The 27,255-nt window shown below is 39.8% G+C and overlaps 3 protein-coding genes across 13 annotated transcripts; 1 reads left to right on the top strand and 2 right to left on the bottom strand.

The window, feature by feature from the left end:
• Nucleotides 1–1,086: 1,086 nt before the first annotated feature.
• prtfdc1a (phosphoribosyl transferase domain containing 1a) lies at nucleotides 1,087–11,095 on the bottom strand. Of its 4 annotated transcripts, XM_044177072.1 has the most exons (11): nucleotides 10,955–11,095; nucleotides 10,585–10,679; nucleotides 9,755–9,861; nucleotides 9,483–9,666; nucleotides 7,361–7,426; nucleotides 5,131–5,148; nucleotides 4,508–4,590; nucleotides 4,097–4,143; nucleotides 3,577–3,653; nucleotides 2,043–2,084; nucleotides 1,087–1,700 (listed from the first exon to the last, which is right to left on the bottom strand). In XM_044177072.1, exons 2-11 carry the CDS (start codon nucleotides 10,615–10,617, stop codon nucleotides 1,602–1,604), a joined length of 756 nt encoding a protein of 251 aa, XP_044033007.1. In that variant the 5' UTR covers nucleotides 10,618–10,679; nucleotides 10,955–11,095; the 3' UTR covers nucleotides 1,087–1,601. The 4 variants fall into 4 exon arrangements, with proteins under 4 accessions (XP_044033007.1, XP_044033008.1, XP_044033010.1 ...); XM_044177073.1 differs by lacking the exon at nucleotides 7,361–7,426; XM_044177074.1 differs by lacking the exon at nucleotides 1,087–1,700 and having other exon boundaries at nucleotides 1,755–2,084.
• A 112-nt stretch (nucleotides 11,096–11,207) lies between these two features.
• Nucleotides 11,208–14,192, bottom strand: enkur (enkurin, TRPC channel interacting protein). Its single transcript, XM_044177071.1, has 5 exons — nucleotides 13,958–14,192; nucleotides 13,303–13,448; nucleotides 12,987–13,210; nucleotides 12,575–12,721; nucleotides 11,208–12,012 (listed from the first exon to the last, which is right to left on the bottom strand). The coding sequence occupies exons 1-5, from the start codon at nucleotides 14,035–14,037 to the stop codon at nucleotides 11,839–11,841; spliced, it is 771 nt and encodes a 256-aa protein (XP_044033006.1). The 5' UTR covers nucleotides 14,038–14,192; the 3' UTR covers nucleotides 11,208–11,838.
• LOC122866871 (threonine synthase-like 1) lies at nucleotides 13,154–19,418 on the top strand. Of its 8 annotated transcripts, none has more exons than XM_044177068.1 (3): nucleotides 13,154–13,234; nucleotides 15,155–16,552; nucleotides 17,841–19,418. In XM_044177068.1, exons 1-3 carry the CDS (start codon nucleotides 13,229–13,231, stop codon nucleotides 18,642–18,644), a joined length of 2,208 nt encoding a protein of 735 aa, XP_044033003.1. In that variant the 5' UTR covers nucleotides 13,154–13,228; the 3' UTR covers nucleotides 18,645–19,418. The 8 variants fall into 8 exon arrangements, with proteins under 8 accessions (XP_044033003.1, XP_044032998.1, XP_044033001.1 ...); XM_044177063.1 differs by lacking the exon at nucleotides 13,154–13,234 and adding an exon at nucleotides 14,508–14,593 and having other exon boundaries at nucleotides 15,160–16,552; XM_044177066.1 differs by lacking the exon at nucleotides 13,154–13,234 and adding an exon at nucleotides 14,599–14,648.
• The last annotated feature ends 7,837 nt before the right edge of the window (nucleotides 19,419–27,255 follow it).

The raw sequence follows: 27,255 nt of genomic DNA, 5'->3' as shown, positions 1-27,255 counted from the left end.
TTTGTCCCATCTCGCTTTCACCAAAATCTGCATCAAGGTGAAGGACAATGGCCTCTGGGTTCCCAGGGCAGTGTGGGGGGCATTATTGCTGGGATAAGTTAACCATCACCGCCAAGTGCTGATGTTTTATGATAAGGACACACAGGGCTGCAGCCGGAGGTACAATGGGGGTCTTTGTGGCTGAGGCTGCACAAATAGTGCCCAACTAAAAAGTTGTGTAATTGGTTGAGCTTCTTCCCTCTTGCTAACTCTCACTCCTCTGCACCTTAGGTGTCATGGACAAGTACTAAAACCTGACTGAATTTAGGCTTCCTCTGAATATATTAGTGAAGGTGTTTACCACTACAGACATGAAACCAGAGAGCATTTTGAAAGCACAACATGGAATCTGAGTGCTCCAAACCTCCCAGAACTCCTTTTGTTTGCAGTCACTCATATTATCCAAATAGCAAGTCATTTATCAGCTTGTTTAACTTGGAGAGGCCTTGTAGCTGGAGCTGGACCATTACTTAGGAATGTGTTTGTAAAAGTGAGGAAAACACACAGTATAATTTGATATTTGAATTACACAAAAGTTACTGGAACAACTATAAAGATGACAATATATTTTGTTTGACTTTAGCCATTAGTCCTTGCAGACCTTCATGGTATGCACATGGAGCAGTGAAGGGTGTTGGGGTTAAGAGACCAACACTTAGACTTTAATCATAGCTCCATCTTTCATTTGGGATGTTGTATCCCATCGTAATGACAAATCATCTGAAATCTTTACACTCTTATAATAATGCCTGTGTGTGCCCATGCATTCCTGTATGTGATGTGACGGTTGTTTGGAGTTTCAGGTGATTGAGGCTCAAGAGTGCGTAGCACATGATAACACTCCCCGAGTGCATGTTGTGTGAAGTGAAGCGTGTTCTGGTCTGCCTGTCGACATGCACAATTGACTCTCTTAGACCCCAATGATGGCAACAGAACATACAAAATACCTGTGTGTGTGTGTGTATGTGTGTTGCATGTATGTTTGTAGCACTGAGGCTGCAGGTATTTTGATGTCTAGCCTTCACAGCGAGCATTCTCCTCCAGAGATTAAGGGCTAAGAGTTTAATTGCAGCATTATAATCCTTGTAAAAACACAACAGTCTCACAACAGTTTATGTGCATTTCAGTGGAATTAAGAGATTTTTTAAATTAGGAATTGTAATTCAGGAATTTTTGATGAAATAACTAATGGGATATCAATAAATCTGATATTCAAAAAGTTTCCTTTCAGTTTGTGCTCGCTGGAGCAGTGGCGACTTCATCATAAAATATACAATTTAACCAAGTCAAATGTTTGTTTTAATGACTATGAATATCTGTGAATTTGCATTTCCATGTAAAACATAGTTATACATAATAAACAGACACTCCTGGTTTACTTTTCTTTTTAGTTTTGCCAAATACTGAACTCTCTACTGAAATCAGAACCAAATGCATATTTGGTTCTGATTTCCAGTAAGGCCTGATTAAAGTTGGGAACAAATAGATACAGTGTGGTGAGGAGAAGCTGCTCGGCCTGCCTGCTGCGCCCACTGTGTGTTTTCCATGAGTCAGAGTGGGCGTCATCCGGGCACGGGAATGCCATCATCCATAAGCTCTCTCCATCTGTCACCAACGTCCTCTCCTGGCGGACAGCAGTTCTTTCTTTTATTTATCCATTTCTTTGTTCCCGTGTGCATCACAACAAAATACAAAAGGGAAGGATCAGGCAACAATTACATCACATTATTTTTTTTAATTTAAAGACATTTTCTAAAGAATCCTCGAAAGCTATGATTGCCTGCTTTGAGAGGAAGAATGTTGTTTCAATTTAAAGCACTTACAAATTTAAATTTACAGACAGTTAAAAATACTTTTTTTCTAAAACACAAGTGCAAAGACTGACTGTTAAAGAAATGAGAAACAAAACTGAACCTTTACTTATTGCTGATGAAGGTAGACAAACAGCTTTATGCTGCTAATGTAAAACTGTGCATGACTTATGGTTTTAATTCTTCTCAAACCTTGTACTTCATCTTCCCAGTCTTGCTGATGACACAGATATGCTGAAAGAGGAAGAAGTGGGAGAAAGAAAAAATAGCTTGTGTAACTTTAATGTTAGATTGCCCTTCAGTATGTTTCAATCTTGTCCAATACTTTGCATCTGATGATGGCAAAATATTTGTTTAAGATCACTCTGCCCTATGGAAAATTCTGGCACACAGCACAGCATGTTCTGAGAGCCTCAATATGCCATATACAGTATGAAATGGAAGGTAATCTACAAAGATATGACATATTCATTAATCTAACTTTGTACGTCCCAGGGGTTCAACTCATATTTCTTCTGTAGCATAAGGACAGATAAGAGTGGGAAGCTTCAACTCTGCCTGATAATGAGATCCTAACCTTTTACATTCCACAGGTCACCCTCTTTCAAACTTTCGTAATGAATACCACCCCCCTCAAACATGCACAAGAGACGCACACAATCATACAGTACATACAGCACACACACCCATGTAAATACACACACACACACACACACACACACAAAGCTATGGGAGTCATCTAGGCTTAGTGTTTCACATGAGTCAGAGGTAAATTTGAGTCCACAGATATAAAAACGACAAAGTTCACATAAGTTTGCACTTACTAATTTCAGACTGAGAAATTTGGCTTGAAATAAGATGTCAGGGGTGCAACAAAGAAAACAGAGGATAGGTTGTAGTCCTGACTCAAAGCTTGTAGAGCAAGAGTAAGCTGGGTTTAAAGCACCAGTGAAGTAGTCAGAAGAGAAAAAACCAAAGAATGGCAGAAATGCCAGACACGATTTTCAGTTGCAAAAGGGGTTTGATTTCTTTGCATGGTAGTTGTTTTAATTATGCTGGATTCAGACTACATTAGATGGTCACAATGTCAGATTAGGTAATCATGATTTTGTGGTAGATGTTGTGGATTTTGTCGTAGATATTATCAAACTAGGCAAGAGAAGGCAAAACAAGACTACAGCTACACTAGCGGCTCTATGAGGCTGTACTTAAGCACAGTGGTGCTTTGAGCTAAATGCATTAGCATGGCAACATGCTCACAATGACAATGCTAAAATGCTAATGTTTAGCAGGTAATGTTGACCATGTTCAGCATCTTAGTTTAGTGTGTTAGCATGCTAACTTTTCAAAGTCATTAGGTTTCATCCACTGGGGATCATGAATGCCTCTACAATTTTTATGGCCATCCATCCAATAGTTGAGATATTTCAATCAGGACCAAAGTGGTGGCAGCGGCTAGCATAGCTACACACACACACAAGCACACACACACGCGCGCGCACACACACACGCGCGCGCGCACACACACACAAATACACAGAAATAAGTGCTTTGAGCTGGTTTGGCTACATGAAAAGTCTCCTCAGGCAGGGAAGATACCTGTTGGGTGAGTTCAGGTTTCAGGGAGAGGAGTGCATCTCTTTGATTTGTGGTGTTTACCCCCTCTCCCCATCTCTTTCTCTTAGCTCTTCAAAAGGTCATGTGCTGTGTGTAGCAGTGGACTTACATTCAGGTCACGGAAGTATTCATTGTAGTCCAAGGCATAACCAACCACAAAGCGGTTGGGGATTTCAAATCCAACATCTATCAGAGCAAACACAGACATGAATGTTAAAGAGTAACATGATATGCATAAATTCTACAATGACATAAAAACATACATTTAGCTTTTTTAAAGACCATAATTTCAGATAACCCAGATAATCTCAATTTGGTCAAAGAGGAAAAGGTGTGTGGACCTGAAGTGTGACAAGTAAATGGCAACTATCATGGATGACTAACTGGCTTGGACACCTTCAAAACACACATCTCCTTAATGAAACAAGAACTCTCAAAATCACCAAGAAGACACAGGTTAAAGCGATGAAATCTACTGTTGAGACTCTAAAGTCTAAGAAAAAATTCGGTACTTTATTTCAAGAGAAAAGGTGGGACTTTTTTGTAAGATTATTTTTATGGCATTTTATTAAATTTTTTTTAGTTAGACAGGTAACTTCTTGAAAGACATTAAAACCAGGGGTACTTACAGTCTGTCAGACTTTCAGCCATGTTAGGGACCCTTTTCACCAACAGACTGAAACACATGAAATATAAAGTTAATTTCCAAAATGCTAAAGTGCAGTACTACAGTAACTAACCATGACCTAGGACTTATCTCAAGTATTTACAAAGTATTATAAATCCAAAAATAGTCCATAGTCCCAATCCAACATTCCAGTAACATGCTAACACATACAGTAAAAGAGGGGATACACTTTCAACATGAACCATGTGTGAGGAAAGATGTTTATCTTGTTTCTGTGATCCTGGAGCGCATAGGAACAGCCCACGGACATGAGATAGTGACTGCGGACAACTGATTTCTTCCTCTTGTGTTCGTCACACGCTTGGCATTTCCTCTGATAGGGAAAGCACAGATGACTGAAAAACTGTCTCACCCTGCGACCTTGACCATCTTGGGTTCAAAGGTCTCCACATGCTTCAGAAGGGCCTTCATGGTCTTTCCTGTGTCAACTATGGCCTTGGGGAAGCAAAGAGCAAAGGAAAAGGGAGAGATAAAGAGGGAGGGCATGACAACATGCAAATATGTGGATTGTAGGATGAATTGCTTTTTCTAACTTAATCTTTCAAACGTGATCACAAAGACTACAATCTCTGTTCCATGTCTTTTCCACGTGCAGAGGAAATTTCCAGTTTGAACAACAACTGAAAGTGGACATTTTAAATGACATAACTTTAAGATGCCACCCATTCAGAACAGTTTCTTGGAGTAAACAACCACTGTGATATGGCACTTATGTGTTTTTGACTTGAGTCCAGAAACTTTTACAACTGAAACATGATCTCAAAGAAGATTGTTCTTTTGTAGACCAAAAAACAAAAGAGATGTGGCACTTACAAGCACAATGGCCTCTCAATCAACAAGACACTAAGTGCAAACAAAACAAGTCAAAGGCATCAAACAAGGCAGAGATTTAAAGGACATGCTTAAGTTAAAAAAAGAAACTACACTGCAAGTCAGAGCACAAGGGAGGAAGATTTATTTGCATCTGAGACTCACCTCAACAATGAGCACATTCTTGATAATATGTAAAAAAAAAAAAAAAAAAAAAAACATTAGTAAAACATCATCTTTGAATTTTAATACTGTTCAAGCAAAGTGAAAATAAAGGCTTGATTGTTTCTGTGAAATGTACAATTCTTACAGATGGTATCTATAGCAACAGTTGGCAGTATCATCAGTGCCTTAACAAAAACACAGACAACTCATTCTCTTCTCCCCAGCGATGAACATCTGTGTCTACAGAAAGCAAAAGTCACTTATAAGTGTCCGGGTGTTGCACATTTTCCCTGCTGCAGGGTTTCAAATAACTCCTTGTTCCTTTGGCCGGGTGTATGGGGCTCTTTGTGAGCCCAGTGGAGAGTATCTATGGTTTGGGGAAAGTGATCGGAGAGAATGCAGGCACCCGGCCAATGTTCTCTCAGTCTACACCTGAACACTGTTACAAAACACTCAGAGAAAGTCGATGGGGACGTGTAAGGAACACGGAAACTCAAAATTTGACCTGACGATGACGCTAGAGGAAAAGTCAGAGGATTACCAAAGTTATTACAGTTCATCCTGAGGGGAACATGAATGTGTGTGCCAAATTTCATGGCGATCCATCCAATCATTGTTGTGACATTTCACTCAAACCCATAAATGTTAACCTCATGGTTGTGCATGCCGAAAAGTCAGGGGATCACCAAAGTCAGTAGGATTCATCCTCTGGGGACCATGAATGTCTGTACATAATTTCATGGTGTTGAGATATTTCAGTCTGGACCAAAGTGGTGGACCAACCAACAGACAGACAGACTGACATTGCTATCCCTTGAGCTAAGCTGCTAGCATGGCTAAAAACAGTTAAATATATACATTTCAGGGCAAATTAGAAATTTGGCAAATGAGATGAAAAAGTTTCTTTTCTTTGTGAATATAAAGCAGTACTGTGAGTATATTTAGCCTCAAGCAGCAATACATCTTCTCTTCTTATGAACAGAAACAGGTATTTCATCCATGCACCAACAGTTCCTTCTTCAGAAGTTCACACACTATTTCACGTTTAAAAATGTGCTAAATTTAAACTTAACTACTCAGATTACCATAGTAAACACTTGGGATTAAGACATCTGAGTGCTATGAATTCACAGTGAGACAGGGTGAGTAAGAATTGCATGAGAAACTTTCAACAGTGCTGATGAATGCTGCTGGCTGGGATTCAACTCTTCAACATAACATTTACTTTTTCTATACTGTCATTACGTTGCTATTATCATTAGGTTTAAAAGGAGCAGTGTCAGTAGAACCACACTCATAATCTACTTGGAGCTGTGACTCAACAACATTTCTGTATAAGGCTTACAAAGACTGATAATACTAATAATTTGTTTTTATATATGATGGAGGCTTGCATTTAATATTTCCAAGGAGGTAAAGGATAGTACCAAGAGCACAGACAAAATGTCTGAGTGATTCATGTTTTCTGTGCAAGGTGGTGTTCAGCCTTTCTGTTTTTACTCCCACTGACCTTTAAACCCACAGTGAAAATGCATCTTGGCTACAGCACATTCTGACATCTCAGCTGAGGGAATTCAAAATCAGCTTTTTTAAGCAAACGCGTGTGGGCATATTTGCACACCCATTCAGCTGAGTAATTGAAGTTTCTGTCTCATACATCTCAGAGAATAATGTAGAGAGGAGGGATCATTCCTCATGATCCTGAATGCTCTAAAGACTTCTCAGTCATCGATGCCTGAGCTCAACAGGGGTGAACAGTAAGTAAATCTGCCTTGTGGGAACATTCGTTTTACTGAAATGTCTGATTCATGGCCAGGCTGGTGAAGGGCATGCCACTTGTACAAGTGTGCACAAAGAAGACAGTTGTGAGGAGAAAGCTTCAAAAGTTGAAGTACAGGGGTGAGTTCTGGTCCAAGGGCAAGTTTGAGGCAATAAAAAACTATTTGAAACATTGTCACATATTAATTGAGAACAAAAAATGTAATTTGTTAAAAATGTATTTTGTTACGTTAGCTAAAAATTTGATAGATTCTCAAAAGAAAACACAGGTCCATGAGTGAATTCTCTATTGTTCACCTGTGTAAAAGTGTTCAGCTCCTGAGGGTTTAACTGACAGCTCCCTCTTGAGGCCAAGGTAGTTTCTCTTAAAAAAAATGTAAATACTGACAAAGAGTACTGCCCCATTGACCACATAATATCCAAAACTAAGTGGGAAACTTATTTCGCGCACCTTTCCACGCAGAAAAGACAGATCTCGGCTTCCTATGATGTGAAGCTCCTCTGTTGATTGGTCATTCTGGGGAGGAGAAGATGAAAATGGAGAGATGATTCCTATTATGTGATTATTCTAAATAAAGTATGTAGCTGTTTTTTGCTGCATTTCTGCTGATTTCTTACACTTTTGCTCCTTCCTCAACAGGGGTTGTTTATATGACATCAAGATTTATTCTTTTCAGCCACCAGAAATTACAATAAATGGTCTGTCGGATTGAGAAATAGAGATGTATATGGTTTCTTATGGACATATACTGTAACTCTAGTGTTTGTCAATGATTTGGCACTTCTGTACAGTTCAAGAAAGAACTATCTGCAGCATTAATGTAAGAAAAATGCACAAAGGGAGATTTATTTTACGAGGACAATGAATGTACAATATTATGGTTAACATAAAGACAGGCACTCTGTGTCGCAGGAAGCACAGTGCAAAGCTTTGAAGAATGACGGCTTTGAGGTTAGATTCAGTCGGCTACAGATGCATCACTTGGATATGAGGAGCAGTGACATGGACAAAATCCCTGACCCTGGGGGCAAGTCACATGACTCCATCATGACCTGTGAGATTGACTAACAGCGTCATCGCTCACACGCTATCCTCTAATGTAGTAATAGCGACTTCTGCTTGCCACCATGTTGTTTGTTGACATCAAAGTGTAATTATGTTTTTATGCTTTTGTACAGACTCATTACTTTTTAAAATATTTTTTTAGATTGTTTTCATTTATTTATTCATGTATCTGTTGATCTGGATGGCAAGCTGCTGCATGCAATTGTCCTTACAGAGATAAATAAAGTTGTATTGAAATAAATTGCATTTATTGTTATTTGAATAATTCTCATGTTGCCCTGTCAACTCCCTGCAGGTATATTTTGGTCATTTTGTCCTCTTGAGTAGTAAAAAGCTTAAGTCGTTTGCCTTTTAAAAAAACGTGACATTACAATATGACCTCAGTGTGGTTTAACTGATCCAGCAAGGCAAACCTTAATCTATAACTCAATTTTGACTATCCTTATAGCTACTTAAACCTCTGTGAAAGCCAATTCTGAAAGGAGAAATAGTGACTCCTCCCCTGTGCTGTTAAGGGAGAGAAGGAGTGGGACCACATGCAGAGAAATGTAAATCATAACACTTTGGATGTGCTGTGTGACAAAATACACTAAAGAATAATAAGTGACTGTGGTGACAATTGCAAGGTGATATCATTGTAAACATTACTATATCATTCCCAAAGTTAATTCCTCGGTTTATACATTCCAGGTGTAAGACAGTATCATAAACTGTTTCTCTTGGCAGCAGCAACAGCACCAATTAGCAGTCTGGTATTTTCATGAGCTGAGCTCTGCAGTCGCTCCACAATCAATCGTCCCTGCGATGTCCTGCCTGAATGGGCTCTCTCCTCACTAAACATGAGCAACACTGACATCTGGTGGCTAAGACAGAAGTCAGCCGTAACCCTTGGTTACAAATGGGAAAGTGTTTTTGGTGCATGAATGTAGGGCTGTAACTAAGGATTGTTTTGATTATCGATTAATCTGTCATTCGTTTTGTCTATAAAATGTCCAAAAATAATGGAAAATGCTTATCACAAATTCCCAGAGCACAATTTGACGTCCTCAAATTGTTCGTTTTGTCCATCTAAAAGCAGGAAATCCTCACACCCGAGAAGCTGGAACCAGTGTATATTTGGCATTTTCTCAATAAATGATTTAGACAATTAATCAGTTCTCAAAATTATTGATTTTGTCAATACATTTTCTGTTGAGTGACTAATCAAATAATCGAGTAATCATTTCAGCACTACGAAATTGCGTCAGAAAAAAAGCAACTTTTTGAAGCATTAAAGATGGGGAACCATTTGACTGGACTCGAACAGGGAGACGTTGCAGGTCTTGAGTAGCGTCTTGGGAAACCCGAGTGCCACTAAAACAAATGTTAATGTGATCGGTCACATTTCATTGCAGCGCACATGCTTGATATCTGATCTGCAATAACCTCTCAGAAAAATAAAACAACAAAACATTCACTCAAACAAGAGTATGTAGTAGTGTTTCAGTACACTACGCAGATCACCTACCTGGTAGCTCTTCAGACGGATGAACTCCACCCGGGTCTCCAGGTACTTGTTGGAGTTGCGGCCGAGAACCTTGATGAACTCCACCAGGTCTGCACAGAACTTATAGCCTCCCTTCAAGACGCACAGCACCATTATGTTGTTGTCCCCGAAGTCATCCATGATGTAGCGGGCCAGACGCTCTATCCTGCAGGAGAGATAACATCAAGATCAATACAAATAACCGGGATCTGATTCAAAAATCACTTTGCAGGTGTGTTTATGCGTATTTTTACCTGTTCATGATTACCCCATGTGGAATGTAAACACTCTCTATGTCTTCATGGTAGTGTTCAGGGTAAGTGAACAGGTCCAGACTATATCCTGGCCAGTCATCTTTTATCTAGGACAGACGGCTTACTGTCAGGCACTGAAGAACAGCACTGTTTAGTGTACGAACTACTCAGTCGTGCAATATTTGAGAGGGAACAGCCAAATGTGAACAAGTCCTGTTCAAGGGCAGGAAAGGTCAGTGGATTTCCAAACTCTAAGAGAAATATAATTTAATAATTTTGCTGTAGGGAGTCACTTAGCACCTTAGTATTATAGTTTACCTTAGAATTACTAAGTAATTAAAGCAAGGATAATATGACACCAGTATTATTGATTTTGGAAGTAGCTAATGTAACGTTTAGCCAAAGAAATGCTACAAATTAGGATTTGTTTATAGTTAAATTGTCAGGGAAATAAAGATTAAATATGAAGTATAAGGGATATACGCAAGGATAGCTAGCCCTTAGCATGTGTAACCTTGAAGCTCCAACAGGGAAGTTGTATTACTGCCATTATTGACTTTAGCTTAATTATATATATTCTGGGTTTAGAATAAATAAAAACCGTGAAGGTTCTTTAAAAGCCGCTTACTGTAAAAATCAATCAAATAATGACTTCAAGGAACTCAGAGAACAGCAAACATGTTTTATCTTCTTACAGCAATTCTGAGAGCTGAGCAAATAATTACAAAAAAATAATCATTCTCTGTTGATGTTGGACTGTAAAAATGTGACCTAAACTTCTGAATTCACCACTAGATATTTTGACTGAATGATAGTCATATTAAACATACCACAATTCCCCTTTTCACCCCGGCGTTGTCCATTTGTAGTAGGTGACTGGAGGTCACTCGGGTAAATATTTAGAATAAGATACAGGGAGCAGTACCTTCAGTGGAAATACACAGAAACAGTTTACTGCACATACACTCGACCAACTAATGAAAGGCCTTCCATCTTCCTTTGAAAGGTTATAGCACAGGAAAAAGGTACGACAAGAAGAAGAGAAACTACATGAGGTTTAGGATGGATATTGCATCTCCTGCAACTCAGAATCACGATTTATTCATTTAAACCTGAACGTTACATTCTGCCTGTGCATGTGAGCTACAGTAAACAACTGTGCAGCATTTCTAATGCAGTTATTGCCAAAGCATTACTTACCGTTTTGTTTCCTTCTTTTCAGCGACCATTCACAAAACAAAGAGAAACAAAAGAAAGTCAAAAGATATCTAGAGAAGTCCTGGCCAGCCACATGGGCTGTGGGATCACGCCTGAGTCATTTGCGTAAAAGGACAACGTTGTGTTAGTCGTGGAGAATTACATGGATAATCAGTTTCATGTGATGCTATGCTGGCTTGTGGCCACATCACAAGCCACTGCAGGAGAATGAAAAAAATTACCAACAAATACTTGGTTCAGCTTCTATACAGTACATTTTATTCAGTCAGAATGAAATTGATTTTAAAGGATACTCTTAGAGCCTACACACAGCCAACTATTTGCAAAGGAGTTCTCAAAGAAATTCCATTTATAAGACAGGAAGGTGAAAAGAAAAAAAGGGAAGGAATAAAGGAATAATTGTTTGTCATTATCTGGTGCTCAAAAAATCTTAATAGCTCAAATTTTCCTTTAAAATTACGTAATATTTTAGAGAGTACATCACCTCCAAAACCTATTTTGCCCTACTAGTGGTAGACCTAGAATGGCAATAGTCCACAGTAAAATATCTCAACTACAGGCCAGACTGCCATTAAATTTGGTATGAATTTACATGGTTCGCAGATGGTCATTCTGAATGATTTTGGTAACCATGTGATCTTTCATTTAATACCATTCGGGTCAATGCTTCTAATTTGAACATTTTTTAATTTGCAGTTAGGTGGGCTTTAGATTTTAGTTTTGCTTCATTGCTCATATGACAGATCATGAGAATATACAAACACACAATTTTATTTTACTCAAGGCTATGTGATATTTGAAGTAAGGGTGGGGGTCTCAAGACACACAGTACAGTGCATATGATTAAGTAAAGAGTTTTTTATGTCCTAATTATTGGGTATGTAGACGGTCTTGAACCTCTCAAAGAGGGTGATGTCATTCTCCAACTGCTTCATCGCCACTTCGAGACGCTCCTTGTGGAACTTCTTCGACATGGTGTCTGTGACGAGTGAGAGGCCCTGGTACTCATGGTGCAGCTTATCCCAATTCTTCTTCAGGCCCTGGATATTGTATCCACACAAGGAAACCCATCACTGTCACGATAAAGTCAGCTTGATAATGTAATGGTCAGCATTCAAGGCTTTTATATAGCAAACAGCCATCAAATCAGAGGTATTGTCTATGTTACAGGGATGGCTACAGGGCTAATTCTCCAGTATTGATGTGTGTGAGAAATAATGTCAGTTGATAAGTGTTGATTAGAGAGTTGTTTGTGCAACCATAGTGGAGTAGCAGTTCAGAAATACCTAAAGTGTTTTATTAATTCTGATGGATGTGGCAAAAATCTGCAGTGTTGAGTTTTTTACACTCTCAGAGGTAATTCAACACCTCTGATTTTGCTCTCCAAGCCTCTTTTAAAGTATGTACAAATAATGATCAGCCATGACGGACATTCAACAACCTGACTTACTTGGACTGAATAAAAGTATTTTCCTAGAAACGTCAAAGACATGAAATCATCAAATTAATTTCCTGTACACCTCCAGTTGTTCCAGATGTCCGTATGAGCCCCTGCTGTTTTAGGGAAAAGAATTGCCATTGTGCAGCCATGTGTTCGAGTACCTCCAGGACGGCTTGACGCTCCTCGTCAGACAGGTGTTTCATGGCTCCCTGCTCCCTCTGTTCTTTCACAAAGTTGTCATACTCCTCCTGAGCTCTCCGCTCTTCTTCGTTGCGCTGCTGCAGGTACTCAGGTACTTCTCCATAATGCTGTAAATAGGAACTGGAAACTTTAGACAATATGTTCACAGTGGACCTAATAAAATATTGAATCAGGCCCCAAAGATGGATCACTTCATCAAAAGAGGGGAATTTATTTTAGGTTTTTGTATGTGCTACTTGCCATCTTTCCCTGGTGTTCAAGGCTGTGTTATAGTAATATTTCCTATTTTTCTAAACGTATCCGACTGTTTTAGCAGACTTAAGCAAACAATGTCTCAATTTTTTTCTTGTGTGTAATATTGTAGAAAAATACCTGTTTCTTGATGTACTTCGGGAGAAGTCCTGATTTCTCAAGGAGCTGTTTGTGTCCCTTGCTGGTGTCAACACAGGTAGGCTGGGGCTTCATTGGCACTGCTGTAGCTGTCTTTATAAAGTCTCTCTTGGTGTGAATGCCCATAGGTGGGTTGTCTGTCCTCGCAGGAACGGCTGGTTTCCTCACAGTGCAGGTGTGACGAGACTCTTTCGAACACTGTGTCTCTGAAAGAACATACAAATATGAAGGTAAATAACACAATCGCTGCTCAAAGACGCACCCACACATTGGTCAAATACTCTATAGGAGAACTCACTTTCGGTTAATATGGGCTCTTTTGAATGCTTCTTGAGGTATTTGTCTGGGGATGGCACCTCGACTTTTGCTGGTCCCATCGTCCTCATTGCGGCCTTGGTTGACTTTTTCTCAAGAACAACTGTTGGCCTATACTTGGATATATACCTTCAGATGCAGCACATTGGAGAAAATGATCAATTCATTTCAAAGTAATTCACTGTGAATAAAATAAAACAGACTGACGGTAAAATTCTAATGACTTTCCTTTATTTATTTCTTTATCTTTATTTATTATACATGCCAAAATAAAATAAAATACAATTTGTAAACTATTTAGAGGCAACCACAATAAAAATACTTGTTATTCTTATTAATTTATATTTATTTATGAAATAAGACCAAATGTTTGACTATTAGCCAGATAACATTAGCTAACTTTCTTCGCTAATTCGTACTTCATAATTCGTAATTCGGTTTGTTTGATTCTGTCAAATTTGGAGCCGAATTTCAAAGCTAAACCATCTTTTGTTTTCTATGACTAGCTAACTTCACTAGTTAGCCTATGGTCTAGCTAACTAGTTTCTGCTTACTAACTAACTTGGCTAGATAAAGCTAAAAGTTAATTTGACCTAAGATACGTTAACGCAAAATGGCTATTGCTAGTAGCTAATTACCTTGGTGGTTTTTGAGTATGAACCTCTTCCTTTCGTATAAGATTGTAGACGCTTTCTGGTGGATGCACAATTTCAAACATTTTTCAAACAGGCAAAGGATTAAAAAGACACGGTAATTAAGTTCACCTAACTAGCTAGCTAGTTAACTTGACCGAGCTAACATTAACTTTAGCTAGAAAATCCTTGGGTCAGTGTGATTTGTTTGACAACACGTCTCCCGGCTAGTTGCTAAGCAACTGCGGGAACAAATGTTGCATTTCAGGACAGTTGTAAAGCGATAAATTTGAAGTATCTGAGCTTTCCCCATGTAAAGTTAACGGGCTGTGTCTTGGTTTAGAGCACCCAGACTTCATATGCAAGTCGTTTTATTCATCCAACTAAAAACATTTTATCCTTTTTTTATTCTGCTACGGCACACTTGCTCTGTGCCGCTTGATTTCTACAAATTATCAGCTGTCACTAAAACTTGATGTGTCAGGATATATTTGTAATTTGTTATTGATTCTGACTCTGTTTCCATGTCTTGAATTATCAGAATTTGCATAAAATTGCTATTTTCGAATGAATGCGAGTCGTACTAAGAATTCGAAACACTGTAGTACAACGTTCCGAGGAGCGTCTGAATGCAGCACAAAGGTCACGTGTCACACTAGCAGTTTCCGCGATGCAAACAGTTAGCGGTGTTGAAGTGGTTCGCTCTTTTATATTGTTACATGTGTAAGCCCGTGGTTAGATTATAAATCATAGAAAAGCATAGAAAATAAACCTTGGAACAATGTACATTGTTTTTGCAATGAAGAGCTTGGTGAGCTTTCGACTTCTCATGGAAGATTAATCAATTTTGTCCCTCCAGGCTGCCCGTAGTTGTTTGTGGTATACATAGACTGTACATGGTGGTAGATATTTGGACTTTGCCCGTTAAAATAACCATATAGTTACCACAGACTAACTTACTAAAAATATAATCGGGTTTGAAGTACGGGAAGATGACATTTCGCGTGTGCGTCTCGCTCATTAAACTATGTCTTATGATAACAGATCACTTGAACTACCTGCTGTGAAAGACGTGCAAAGTTATCGCAGCCACTTGCAGCACTGTATCAATGCACGAGTTGCTATTCTGGAGCCTAGTCTAAATTTTGTTAGAAGTGTAACTGAATTTGAAATGTCCTCTTTAACATTATTTCTTTTTCACAGAACAGGCTTCTGTCATTTGACTCCTCAATGGGTTTACTGAATGTAAGTCAGCTTGCACTAAGAGCTGGCAGATGCCTGAGTCCCTTTTCAACACCAGTATCATGGCTTTCCACCGAAGCCACCCTGCTGGGGCACAAGAACATACTGCTCATGGGTCCACCTGGAGCAGGGAAGACCTCAGTGGGGAGGATAGTGGCCCACAGACTGGGACTGCCTGTAGTTGACGTTGACGACGATGTCTTAGAGGTGGCATGGAAGATGCCTGTGGCTTCCAAGCTTGCAGCAGTCGGCGGAGAGCGTTTCCTGGAGGAAGAAGGCCAGGCTTTGTGTAACTTCTCTGCCTCTGGGTGTGTCGTCTCCCTTACAGGCTCCAACCCTCTTCACGCTGCAGCGATGCAGCACGTCAAAGAGTCCGGACTGGTCATCTACCTGGACGTGGCCAGTGAAGACATCATACAGAGACTCGCCAGGATGAAGGTGAACAGGATAGTGGGCCAGGAGGCAGGGGTGTCCATGATGGACATTCTGCGTTACAGGAAACAGTTTTATGAGAAGTGGCTTGATGTGCGGGTGTTGTGTGGAACAGGGGACACGGTGGAGGAAGTAGCGGAGAAGGTGCTGAAGGCTGTGGAGAGATATCAGAACCATGCTGCAGAAACCTTTGTGTCAACCAGGAGTGACAGCGGGGAATCGTCCAATCAGGAAACATACTTTAGTGATGTGGTAGTTGAGGGTCTGGCCACAGATGAAGGCCTCTATGTTCCCAAAAATGGCTTCCCAAACATCGATGCTCGTGAATGGCTTAGACTAGTTGACATGTCATACCCAGAACGAGTGTTAGTTTTACTTGAAAAGTGCATACACCCATTAGATGTCCCTGCTTTGGATCTCAGAACGATGATATTCAAGGCATATGGGTCTAACTTTTCTAGTGAGGCAGTAGCACCTGTAAAACATCTCATCCACAATCAGTATGTTCAGGAGCTTTTTCACGGCCCCACCGCCTCATTTAAAGACCTGGCCTTGCAGCTGATGCCCCAGCTCTTCGCCTACTGCCTCCCACCGATGTGCAACTACCTCATTCTGGTAGCCACCTCTGGAGACACTGGAAGTGCTGTGCTCAGTGGCTTCAGCAGGCTCAGTGGCACTGACAGACACAGGACCGGGGTGCTGGTGTTTTTCCCAGAGGAAGGCGTGAGTGAGATTCAGAAGCTTCAGATGACGAGCTACAGGGAGGGCAACGTCAGAGCCGTCAGTGTCCTGTCAGACTTTGACTTCTGTCAGAGAACCATGAAGAGGATGTTTGGAGAGTCTGGGCTGACCGGGCACCTCGCTGTAGAGTACGGCACAGTCCTCAGCACCGCCAACTCCATCAACTGGGCACGGCTGTTGCCACAGGTGGGTTGATCACTTTCTAGAATAGGGCTTTTACCCAGCAGACAATTTGACTTAATAGCAGGGGAAGCTGTGGTGTGTTACTAATAACATTAAAGATGGCTTCATTCTGTTCAATTGTCCCAGTAAGTCATGACTGTGTGACAGTTAGCCAGCATGCACAATACCAGGATTCTGAAACTGAAGCAGCTAAATGGAACTCAGCCATCATTCATTTTATTATTTCCACCTGAGCTTTTCCTACTGTGACATGTAAAAGATGTCTTTGTTTATTCCAACCAGTAGACCGAAACCCAATGATTTTCAATTTACAATGATATAATACGGGGAAAAGGCAACACATTCAGAGAATGTTTGGCATTTTTGTATGAAGAATGGCCCAGAAAATGTATTGATTGTTTTTCTTCAAGACCTATGAAATAATTGCTTAAGAGGTGATATAATTCAATTTAATCCAATGTCCCATTTCTTTGTTTCATCTTCTTAAACTTGCCCTACATCACACTAAATCCTATCTTTGGGGTGCACATGTCTTGAGTCACAGCAAAATAGGTCCGATATGTGCTCTAGTATCAAAACAATGAAGCTTGATTTTGTATCAAGTGTATTTTTAAGGTCATGAATCCAAATTCAGGTTTTGATCAGCCACCAAAAAAGTCTATTTTATTTTTTCACAATTATCCGATTATTCAGCCATTTATTCAGTGATGTCTGTACATTTTATTTCCCAACATGATGGGATGCTGTGTATCAAAGTTAAGCTTTTGCCTAAAAACACATGCAAGACTCACACCGAGTTTAACAAGAGTGTAAACTCCTCAGGTCATTAAAAGCCCCATATTTCCAGAAACATGGCCCGTCTGGTGGCAGATTGTTTAATTTGTTTTAAGAAACTAAGATCAACTAAATGGCTACCAGTGATAACTGGGCATGGTGATTTGTGTGTCAGGCATTCATTAGTCTCATTCTAGGCTGCAACAAGGGTATTAACTTAAGCTGGGTTAGAAACAGGATCTCTGTAAAATGCCAGTTACAACTTTATTAGCCATCCGTTTGCATCTGTTATGTTTCAGAACTGCTATATTTTGACACCTGCAGAAAAAGGCCCATACACTTAATTCTGGTGTTTTCATGTGATTTTTCATCTGTTGTGTTTTTTTTTTCCAGATTTATTCTTCCAGTTTCTCTCATTTGTACAGATTTAACACAGTTTGCACAATTACACTCTAAAAGTTTTTATCTTGCAACATGCAGTATAACACAGTTGTGTTAACTTTTCCTCCCCTTGCAGGTGGTGTACCATTCCTCAGCCTATTTGGATCTATGCAGAGACGGTGTTATCAAGTTCGGGGAGCCCATTGATGTTTGCATCCCTACTGGTAACTTTGGTAATGCCATGGCAGCTGTGTACGCCAAGCAAATGGGCATCCCGATAAGAAAAGTAATCTGTGCGTCCAACCACAACCGCATCATCACAGACTTTATCACCACAGGCGAGTACGATCTCCGGGGACGGCCTCTGATGCTCTCCCACTCCCCTGCAATAGATATCCTGAAATCCTCCAACCTTGAGAGGTTTATCTACCACGTCTCAGGCGGAGACAGCCGTCTTGTCAAGGAACTGTTCACACGCTTAGACAGACAACAGCGCTTTCAGGTTCCCGAGCCTCTTCTTGGTAGGATACAGCAGGAAATGCTGGCTGGCTGGTGCTCAGAAGACGACTGCTTGGCTGCCATCCAGAGCGTACACACACAGACGGGCTACGTCATGGACACACACACCGCCGTGGCTAAAGTCGTGGTTGATAGGCTGCAGGATGGTTTGTGCCCCGTGGTGCTTTGTTCCACTGCTCACTACGGGAAATTTGCTCCCGCTGTCTTCAAAGCCTTACAAATCCAAAATGTTCCAGAGGATCCTGTTGAGCAGCTGAAGAAGCTCGGATCGACTGCATGCAGACCAGAAATACACAGAGACATGATGAAATGGCTAAAGGAAAGTGGCAGGAGGGGACACACCGTTTGTCAGGCAGATTACAGTGTGTTGGTAGAAGAGGTGGAGGGTATGGTACAGGACTCCTTCTTGAAAGTTATGTAGAATTATTTTAACTTTTGTTGATGTCCACCTTAACTGAATGTTAATTTAAATCAGAATGAATTATTCACATAAAGTATGTTCCTCATGTGTCCTGATGTTATCATGTACTCATTCAAACAGAAAGAGAACAAATGAAAGAAAAATGATGAAAATTGATTTTTAAGCCTGCAGGATTGAGAAAAAAATGAACAGCACATTCACTCTGATTGTACTGTAATAGAGCTCTAAACTGTTTTCTGACTCGATTTAAAGCCTATTGATTATGCAACATTTCTTTACATCATTATCCAGAGCCCTGGCCCACTAGATGGGGGTGTCTACCTCTTGGCCACTGCCGTGTGGAAACACTTGTGCCAGCATCGCAGTAACAGTATATGGGTATCGCTGTATGGGGAATTAATTACTGGCTAAGTGAGAAGGTCAAATAGACTAATGTGTGTAAAATCAATATCTGCAGTCAGGGAGATAATCATCTTCTTAAAGTTAATTGCATGCTTATGAATTGTACATATCTGCAGTATATTTCCTTTGGCTTTTTATTTATATAACAATGTTTTATTTACGTCATGTTTTTTCTTATTACTTAAACTTTACTCTCACAGCGTGGCACTAAAATACAGCTAATGAATTGATCTCCATGAGTTTCACAGTCCACTAATTGCCAGGTGAAGCTCGAGTAGCTGGTATGCTCCTCCTAATAGTATCCACTGACTCATTAACTACTGTTCTGAAGGTAGAAAGGTTTTTCCCCATTAATAAACCTTTTGAACCACACCATTTCTGTCCTTCTCTGTTTCACATTCTTCCTGGCTGCTAACATTCAGGATGATATAGTCTTTAAAAAGCCTGTTAAAATTACAGTGTTACAGGAAGAGTTTGACATTTTGGAAAATATGCTCATTTGCTTTCTTGACGAGTTTTTTGGGAGTGGCTGAACTTTCATCTCATGTTTCCTCCTGACTTCATCAACAAGGAGGGGCATTGTGATTTTTTTTTACCCTAGAAACACCTGCAACTGAGGCATTTCAGATACTGTTTAACCAACACAGTGAACTGTGCTTCTGTTATAATGTCTCCAAGGCAGAAAACAGGAAGTTACCTTTCTGAAACTGTTGCATTATGTGTTATACTACAAATATTATATTTTGACTGATGGTTAAATGATGTCTTATTTCACATGCAAAGTGTTATTTTTCAATAATGTTATTTTCCTCTTATATACTTAGATACAACATTTTATAAGCCGGATTGTATGTAGAACTGAGGGCACCAAGGTCATGTCCTCTTTTTCTGTAAATCTTCCATAAAGAACATTTGTTTTGGAAAGGAGTGAAGAGGAAAATATCTACAAATTTAAGACTTCTAGCACACCCAGAGACAAAACCACATTGCTCTTTTTAGCCAGACATCTGTCAGAAGAAGCATCATGTAATATAGAGCAGGGGCGGAGTGGCCCCGAGGGTAATTTTCCACCCTCTGACGTCACACCACCCATAACAGCAGAGTCCAGAAATGAATCCTGTCTCTGTGGCTATCAGTCGAGTCATTTAAATCCAGGTGCTGCCTCAGCAGCTGCGGGGGGAAGGTGTGGAAGATAAGTTTCATAGATCTCCAGGATTGCTTATGACTGCAGTTGTTAAAATAGATGGAAAGACAGACCAGATTTGACAAAGCACTTAGCCAGCATGCCCTCTGATCACTGTCTCTGTGTCTTTGCCAGAACCGAGAGGAAAAGTGTTTTTTCTCACTTCCTGACTTTATTTTTTATACTTTAAAAAAAATATAAATTGGCCCATTAAACATACACTACGTGGCCAAAAGTACGTGGACATCTGACCATTACATTCATGTGTGACTGTTGAACAAAACCATGGGATTTAATATGCAGCTATAACAGTCTTCACTATTTCTGGGAAGTCCTTCCACAAGATTTTGGAGCCTGGCTGCAGGGATTCGCAACCATTCAGCCACAAGAGCATTGGTGAGGTCGGCCACTGATGTTGGGTGATAAAGTCGTCATTCCAGTTCATCCCAAAGGTGTTTCCGAACCTTAACTAAGTGTTTGTCATTGTAACCATGACGGCTCATTAACGAAGTAGTACTTTCAGATCATGTGTTGTTCTAGAGGGCAGTTACAAATGAGGTATTTTGTCGTTTAATTTGGAGGACCTGTTGGGCAGGCCGGTCTAGTTCTTCCACAAGAAATCTGGGATTTCTTTATGGACCTGTCTTTGTGCACGGTGACATTTTTATGTTGGAACAGGAAAGGGCCTTCCCCGAACTGTTGGAGAAGGGTCCAACTGTGGACCTCATGTCTGAGGACCCAAGGTCCGTGAGCCAACCATGAGATGCCACTTCCGTTAGTGGTCCTCTTAAAAAATAAATAATTTTACCTGATTCTTTCTTTTGTGCGTTAGCTGTGACAGAAATACTCTGCTAAATCACCAATCATGAATCAAAGTTTATTTAGTATCGCACCTTTCACAGGGCAAGGTCACAAAATGCTTCACAAGAGTAAAATGATTAAAAATAAGACCATAAAACAGTGAAAGAAACAACAATAAAACATAAGCAATAGCACCATAAAAACAATAAAAAGTATCAAACAATAAAGCAACCAACAACAGACCTTACAAACACACAAGATTACTAACACTAGGCAGCACAAGGCATTAGAAAAACTACAACCTGGTTGACGTTACATAAAGTGCAGGTGAGAGTCATTTATATTAGCCATATAAAACCATGTGAAACTGATTATTATATAATATATCCTCTGGAATAAAACTGGAAACATAAACCTTTCTTGTCAAAAAGGTCGGGAAGCACTGGTCTAAAATATCATTGAATACTGCAACAAGTAGTATCAAGATTTCCTTTATTTGGGACTAAGAGGCCTTGCCTAGACCATGAAAAAAAGTCCCAGACCAAAAGCACATACAAGTGTACAGGGGTGTCTACAAACGTTTGCATATATAGTGCATATATCACCTTCCATCACATAGCTTGTGCCAAACCCCTACCCCATTTACTAAATGTTCCCATTATTTCTTGTTACATACAGAAAAGATATTAAATTTCAGAAGAAAAGAAAAAAAGTCAACAATTTCTACAAAAACATCTGGAGATAACAAACACAGGAGTATGTCGCATATTAGTATTTGCTTTCTTTCCAAGGCCTTATATTGGACAATCAAAGTATCAAAACAAGAAATTTTTTCAAAACTACACGTGTGTGTGTGTGTGTGTGTGAGAGAGAAATGAGTATAGCTACCATATACAGTAGCTTGATGGTTTACTTGTCAGTGTTTGTGTTAAAATGAGAGCGCAACAGGGAGATATGCAGTCTGTGGTTTGAAATGATCCATTCCTCTTGACAGAATCAAAGACTGATGTTATTGGGCTTGTGGCAAACAGACAGAGAAAAAGAGAAAGGTGCTGAGGGGCATCAAGATAAATTACGACTTGGGCTGTTTTTTTGAATCATTGCAATATTTTACAATCACCCCTCTGACTATACTTGCTTACAGGATGACAGATCACTTTTTTGCTGTGCATGAATATACTGCATAGTACATGTTCTTTCCCCCTTCCTCCCCTCTGTGTCTGTGGTTTGCTTCACTGTGAGCACTCGCTTTATTAATCAAGCCGCTTGGCAGGTGAATGTGAGGAATGGGTGAGTAAGTGTCTGAAGGGGGAGGATGGGTAGTGTGCAGGTGCATGTATGTGTGTGTGTGTGTGAGTGGTGAAGGGAAAGAGAGAGCCAGCTGTTGCTCAGCACCTAGTGGCCCACGGCTGGGTGAGCAAGGATAATTGCAGGTACCAGCCTGTTCCCATCTCCTTAATGTGAACCTGTGGCATAATGGAAACTGCTCTTTCACAGTGGAGGGAAATAGAAAGGAGAGAGGAGAAAATTAACGTATCGGAGGAGTTTGGAACGAGGATCCGGTGAACCGGGTTGATTTGAGGTTCTGCTCCCAAGATCATTGACTCTATAGTTTCTTTTCTTTCTGTTGAAATCCACAATGAAGTAATGAGATTTGAAACAGTATTTGGCACAGGCATCACTTTGATCTACAAATGTGGTCTTTTCAGGGTTATTGTACACTATAAAATGGGAAACTTAAAATTGTTTCCCTTTATATTAATTTTGTTATTGTTATTTGCTAAAACTACCTTAATTTACTTTTTTTTCATAAAAGTTGGGCTCATTAATATATACTCATTAACAAAATGTTGGTACATCAGCTTCGCCAACCACTTTTGTCTTTGTTGTCTTGGTTACAACATTTAAAAGTGTTTTGCGTCCACCATGTTTTCTTCTCCTTGCACTGGCTGACAGGTGGAAACACATTTCAGTATTATGAAATTCATGACAGCATCACCACACAGACAAGTAAACAATTCCTCAACACTCAAAAAAGTGAATGTTGTTCATTTAAAAAATTGCGTGTCCAAAGATTTGCATTGCCTTTCGTTATACATGGGTCCAGGGGTGTAGCCAGGATTTGACAAATACTGAATTCCTACATCCAAGATCCCCACCTTTCTCACTTAGAAAATTAGATTAGACTCGAAAAATGATCAGACAACAAAAAGAAGTGTTTGTTTGGTTGTTTCTAAACCTTTTCTACACTGCCAGGACTACATTCTGGTGAGGATATTGTGAATACTTAAAAACTAGGCAAATTTAAATATATTCACCCAATTCATTATGCACCATATATATATTTTTTAAACTGTAGATCACCTCCAGGTTGCTAACATTTCCAAATTCCCAGTAAAACTACAGAAGACATGATCTCAGTGCCCTTAAAGTAGGGGTCAGTGATTCTAACCCAATAAACTTTTTGTCAAATCCCAGCGAATATCTCCTCACGGTCCGCTAGCTGTCCGTTCAGTGTGTGTGATGAAAATAAAATCTGGTGTTTGTACACAGGCCTAGCTTTGTTAATGGAAAACAAACAAAGTGGCCACACAACACTATTCCACCCAATCAGCAACAAGGGGAGTTCATGCTCGTGCTGTAGACTGTTAGGCTAGGTTGCCAGGTTCGAGGCTGCTGGAAGTAGTTGCAATAAGACCTCTGCCTCTTCCTCTGCTTCTGCTGGCTACTCTCCCTCTCCATGTCCTTGCCCACGAGGAACGAAGCTACACTATGATAGTAAAGAAAGACTTAGACTTTGGCTTAGATAAGTCTTTGGCTTCAACACCTATTTAAATACTGACAGGCTTATTGTCACACTTGCTACAGTAGCTACTACAAAAAACATATGCCACCTGTATTTTCACAGCTATTAATGTTGCTTCCCCTTATTGAGGCTAACTTACCCTCGGGCAGCAGATGCTCTGGATTCCGCCGTATTGCCTGGTTGTTAGTGTTGTTGCCTTGGCAATGCATGGCCATGAATTTGGGGGTGGAGCTTCTGAAGGAGCCATGAAGGAAGGGGTGTTTGGCTTTTGAGTTGAAATATCAACAACCTTTCTCCGGAATCACAGACAACACCTTTAAAGGTGGCTATGGCCCTGCATGGGTCTCAACTATTTTGGTCGCAGATTGATTTATGGGGCTGATGTCATGTTTTAATACAAAAATTTGATATAGATCAATGGTGTGCAAAACGTGCAATGACGTTTTATTGCATTTGTAGTGTATTTATTAATTCAAATTGCACAATGATTTGTTTTATAAGTTACTTTTCAAACTTGAGAAAGTGAATTGGATCAAAACATCCTTAAACAGAGTCATTAGCATTGGTTTCAGTGGAATTGTACTGTCCCGTGATGGTTTAAATAAATGCTATTTCAGAGGCCTTTCCCCCCTGCCAAGAATAAAACCTACAGAGGGAAAAGAGAATCCTTGTCCATCTTGGCACAAAAAATAGCCACATTTTAAAATGTTGGCATGAAATACTGGCACTAAACATTGGTTCTGAAGTGGAGGTAAAACATTCGCTCACCAACTGCAAAGATCTGAGTTAAATTCTTGGCAGTGGTGCCTCTGCCTTGGCCAATGTGCTTTGACAAACACAATTTTGAGTATTCAAGTGGGAAGCCAGTGAGGGATCGTGTCCTGGGCCGGCTCACATGTTGGTCTACACCCTCATGGGGGGTCTGTAATGACACAGACTGCGCTACATTGGGAATTTGCAACAACTAAAAGAAAAATATAGTATTTGTCACTGTATTATGACAGTCTTATGTACAGTCATAATGCAAAAGGGTACATACACGTGGTGCAGGTTTAGTGGTTACTAGGTCTCTTCATCATCATGACGAGGAGTCAGTAAGCAGTTGAAATATGCACTGGGGACACTAGGCACAAATTATACGAGAAGACAAATATACCACAGTCTAATGCTCAGTTAGTTTAAAATAGATTTACTTATTGTTAATTACATTTGTACTTAATGTGTAATAATGTTTATTACAACTATTGAATAGACCCTCACAAATGGTGTAACTTTTGTAACTGATGGTATAAAATATTATAACTTGTAATATAATGATAATTTCTTTAATTATTAGTAATATTATTAAAAGAGACAGTATTGCATCTTAAGGTATTGCATTGTCACTAGATAAGCTGTTGTTTATTATTTATGGGAAATGTTTTATTATATCTTTATGACATTGTAATGATTTTATTAGTTGCTACAAAAGCTCTTTATCCTCTACCCTCTATCCACACTTTAATATGTTTGTGTACCAACAAATTAAACTGCTAAATTAAGAACATGTGGCTTTTGGCAACGTTTTTTGCCATTAAAATTACCCAGAAATGAAAGGAGATTCACTTCTGTTAAAAATGAAAACAAAAATGTCCCAATCCCAGTATAGTTTGTGTTTCAGGTATATATGACCATATGTATCGGAACATAGAGCACATTTAATCATGGTTGATTGTGAAACTCTAGAACATCCTACACATGGGGTTCATGACCTTTCATTATGAAATGAGCTTGGCTGGAGGATGCTTGTTCTTTTGTACCAAAATAAGTCAACTGATCAGTTCTGACAACACAGTGAAAACAGTGTGTGTGTGTCTGTATATGTGTTTGTGTAGTTGCTTTTTTAGACTATCAAGAGTATTATCGCATAGTGAAGTGTTTTTCTCCGTGATCAATGGTTTCTTTCTGGAAGCAAGAGCCAAACAATCAGCCAACACATCTAAACATCATGTTCACCCGAGGCTTCCCTGCTAATTACCTAAGACATTGATTCGTACCCCAACATACCTCTGCAAAGTGTGAGGAAGAGGAGGAGAGAACTAATGAAGGTGTCAACAGGAACTCGCTACCAGAAGATGATTGTTGTTGGATTGAACTCATTTGCATTTTGATGCAAACTCAGAGCTGAACAATATGCATCTGTACCTATCTGCTGTTAACAGTCTCTGATAACCACACAGACAAAAGTAATTCAATTCAAGGTGAACAAAACAACTGAAGGATCCTGAAACAGATTACACTTAACTGATGCCTCCATCAGGCTTCTGGCGACCGTCTGCCATCATCTTCCCTCTCGGTGATGAAGGCGAGAGAATCCATTTCTCACTCGGAGTATGAGAAATCAATGACCCCGAGATGGATCTGTGTGAAATGAGATATGAGCCTCATCTTGGAGGACTCGGCAGGGCTCAGATTGACAGCTAACTGACGAGGGTTAACTGCAAGGGAAGGCCGACTGGCTTGGAGGTGTAAAACCGACCCTCTCGGACTCTCACTCCAAATATACTGTGGAACATAAGGTTAAAATGTTACATGTTGAGGGCAGGGCTGATACAAGTAGGCCGGCTGTTACTGAATTCCCAAGATATCCCTGTAATTGACCGTTTGCTAAGCCCCAGACCCCTTACTTAGTGTTGCTATGCACATATGCAGAGTACAATGAGAACGGTGGCATATTTACCATTATTTGTTGAAACAATAGATACATACATGATAACATGCTCATGATAGCGACTGGGGCTAAAGCTACATGTCCCAGGCAATAGTCTGCATCCTTACCAGATCCATGCAGAAGACATGTACATAAAGAAACAGTATTGTTCTTGTATTGCAGTGTAGAGCTATTAGCCCTATAGTAAATATTTTCAAACACTGTGTTTAAACTTTTAACGTTACAAGAGAACAGGCTTTTAGGATGAGGACTAACTGATGTATTTGGCAAATGTAATTTGGGTAACACTGCGTGGGGTTTCTGGAGTGTAAATCTCACCAAATCCAATAAAAAGCAGCACATAGGTGCTAATTTTAGCCTAAACTCTAAACTTCTAAACTGAGCATCCAGGACCGGCTTACAGTGGTGAAATACTACACACCTAGTTATGGTTGCTATGCTACTATTTATTTATAAAGGTGTGGTCAATTTCCAAGGTATTCCTATAATTCCAGGAAGCTCCAGCCCTTATTGTGGAGGACTTGAATAAAAATGCTGTAGTAACTGTCTGGCTTCAGAGTTACTGCCATTTATAATTCACACTAGTTGTACGTTCATCCCCAGCATAGGAAACAAACATGTGATTCTCAATATTTTTATTACCTTGTTTTCATATGCAACACCAATGAAATGACATAACACACACTGATTTAGTTATATAGTTACTTAG

This window comes from Siniperca chuatsi, linkage group LG19 (assembly GCF_020085105.1).
Source record: "Siniperca chuatsi isolate FFG_IHB_CAS linkage group LG19, ASM2008510v1, whole genome shotgun sequence".
NCBI lineage: Eukaryota > Metazoa > Chordata > Actinopteri > Centrarchiformes > Sinipercidae > Siniperca > Siniperca chuatsi.
Note: the sequence above shows the minus strand (reverse complement) of the source record. Positions and strands in the feature narration are given on the sequence as shown.

What these genes read in the sequence shown, in the direction of transcription:
- prtfdc1a (XM_044177072.1), bottom strand. Translation starts at nt 10,617, where the DNA reads ATGGACAACGCCGGGGTGAAAAGGGGAATTGTG. An exon ending in GGGTGAAAAGGGGAATTGTG is followed by an intron (nt 9,862 to 10,584) that starts GTATGTTTAATA and finishes CGTCTGTCCTAG; the next exon opens with ATAAAAGATGACTGGCCAGG. An exon ending in CTGGGAAGATGAAGTACAAG is followed by an intron (nt 1,701 to 2,042) that starts GTTTGAGAAGAA and finishes ACGGGAACAAAG; the next exon opens with AAATGGATAAATAAAAGAAA.
- enkur (XM_044177071.1), bottom strand. Translation starts at nt 14,037, where the DNA reads ATGTTTGAAATTGTGCATCCACCAGAAAGCGTCTACAATCTTATACGA. An exon ending in AGAGCCCATATTAACCGAAA is followed by an intron (nt 13,211 to 13,302) that starts GTGAGTTCTCCT and finishes ATGTTCTTTCAG; the next exon opens with AGACACAGTGTTCGAAAGAG. An exon ending in AGCGTCAAGCCGTCCTGGAG is followed by an intron (nt 12,013 to 12,574) that starts GTACTCGAACAC and finishes TACAATATCCAG; the next exon opens with GGCCTGAAGAAGAATTGGGA.
- LOC122866871 (XM_044177063.1), top strand. Translation starts at nt 14,523, where the DNA reads ATGCGAGTCGTACTAAGAATTCGAAACACTGTAGTACAACGTTCCGAG. An exon ending in CGTCTGAATGCAGCACAAAG is followed by an intron (nt 14,594 to 15,159) that starts GTCACGTGTCAC and finishes TTCACAGAACAG; the next exon opens with GCTTCTGTCATTTGACTCCT. An exon ending in GGGCACGGCTGTTGCCACAG is followed by an intron (nt 16,553 to 17,840) that starts GTGGGTTGATCA and finishes CTCCCCTTGCAG; the next exon opens with GTGGTGTACCATTCCTCAGC.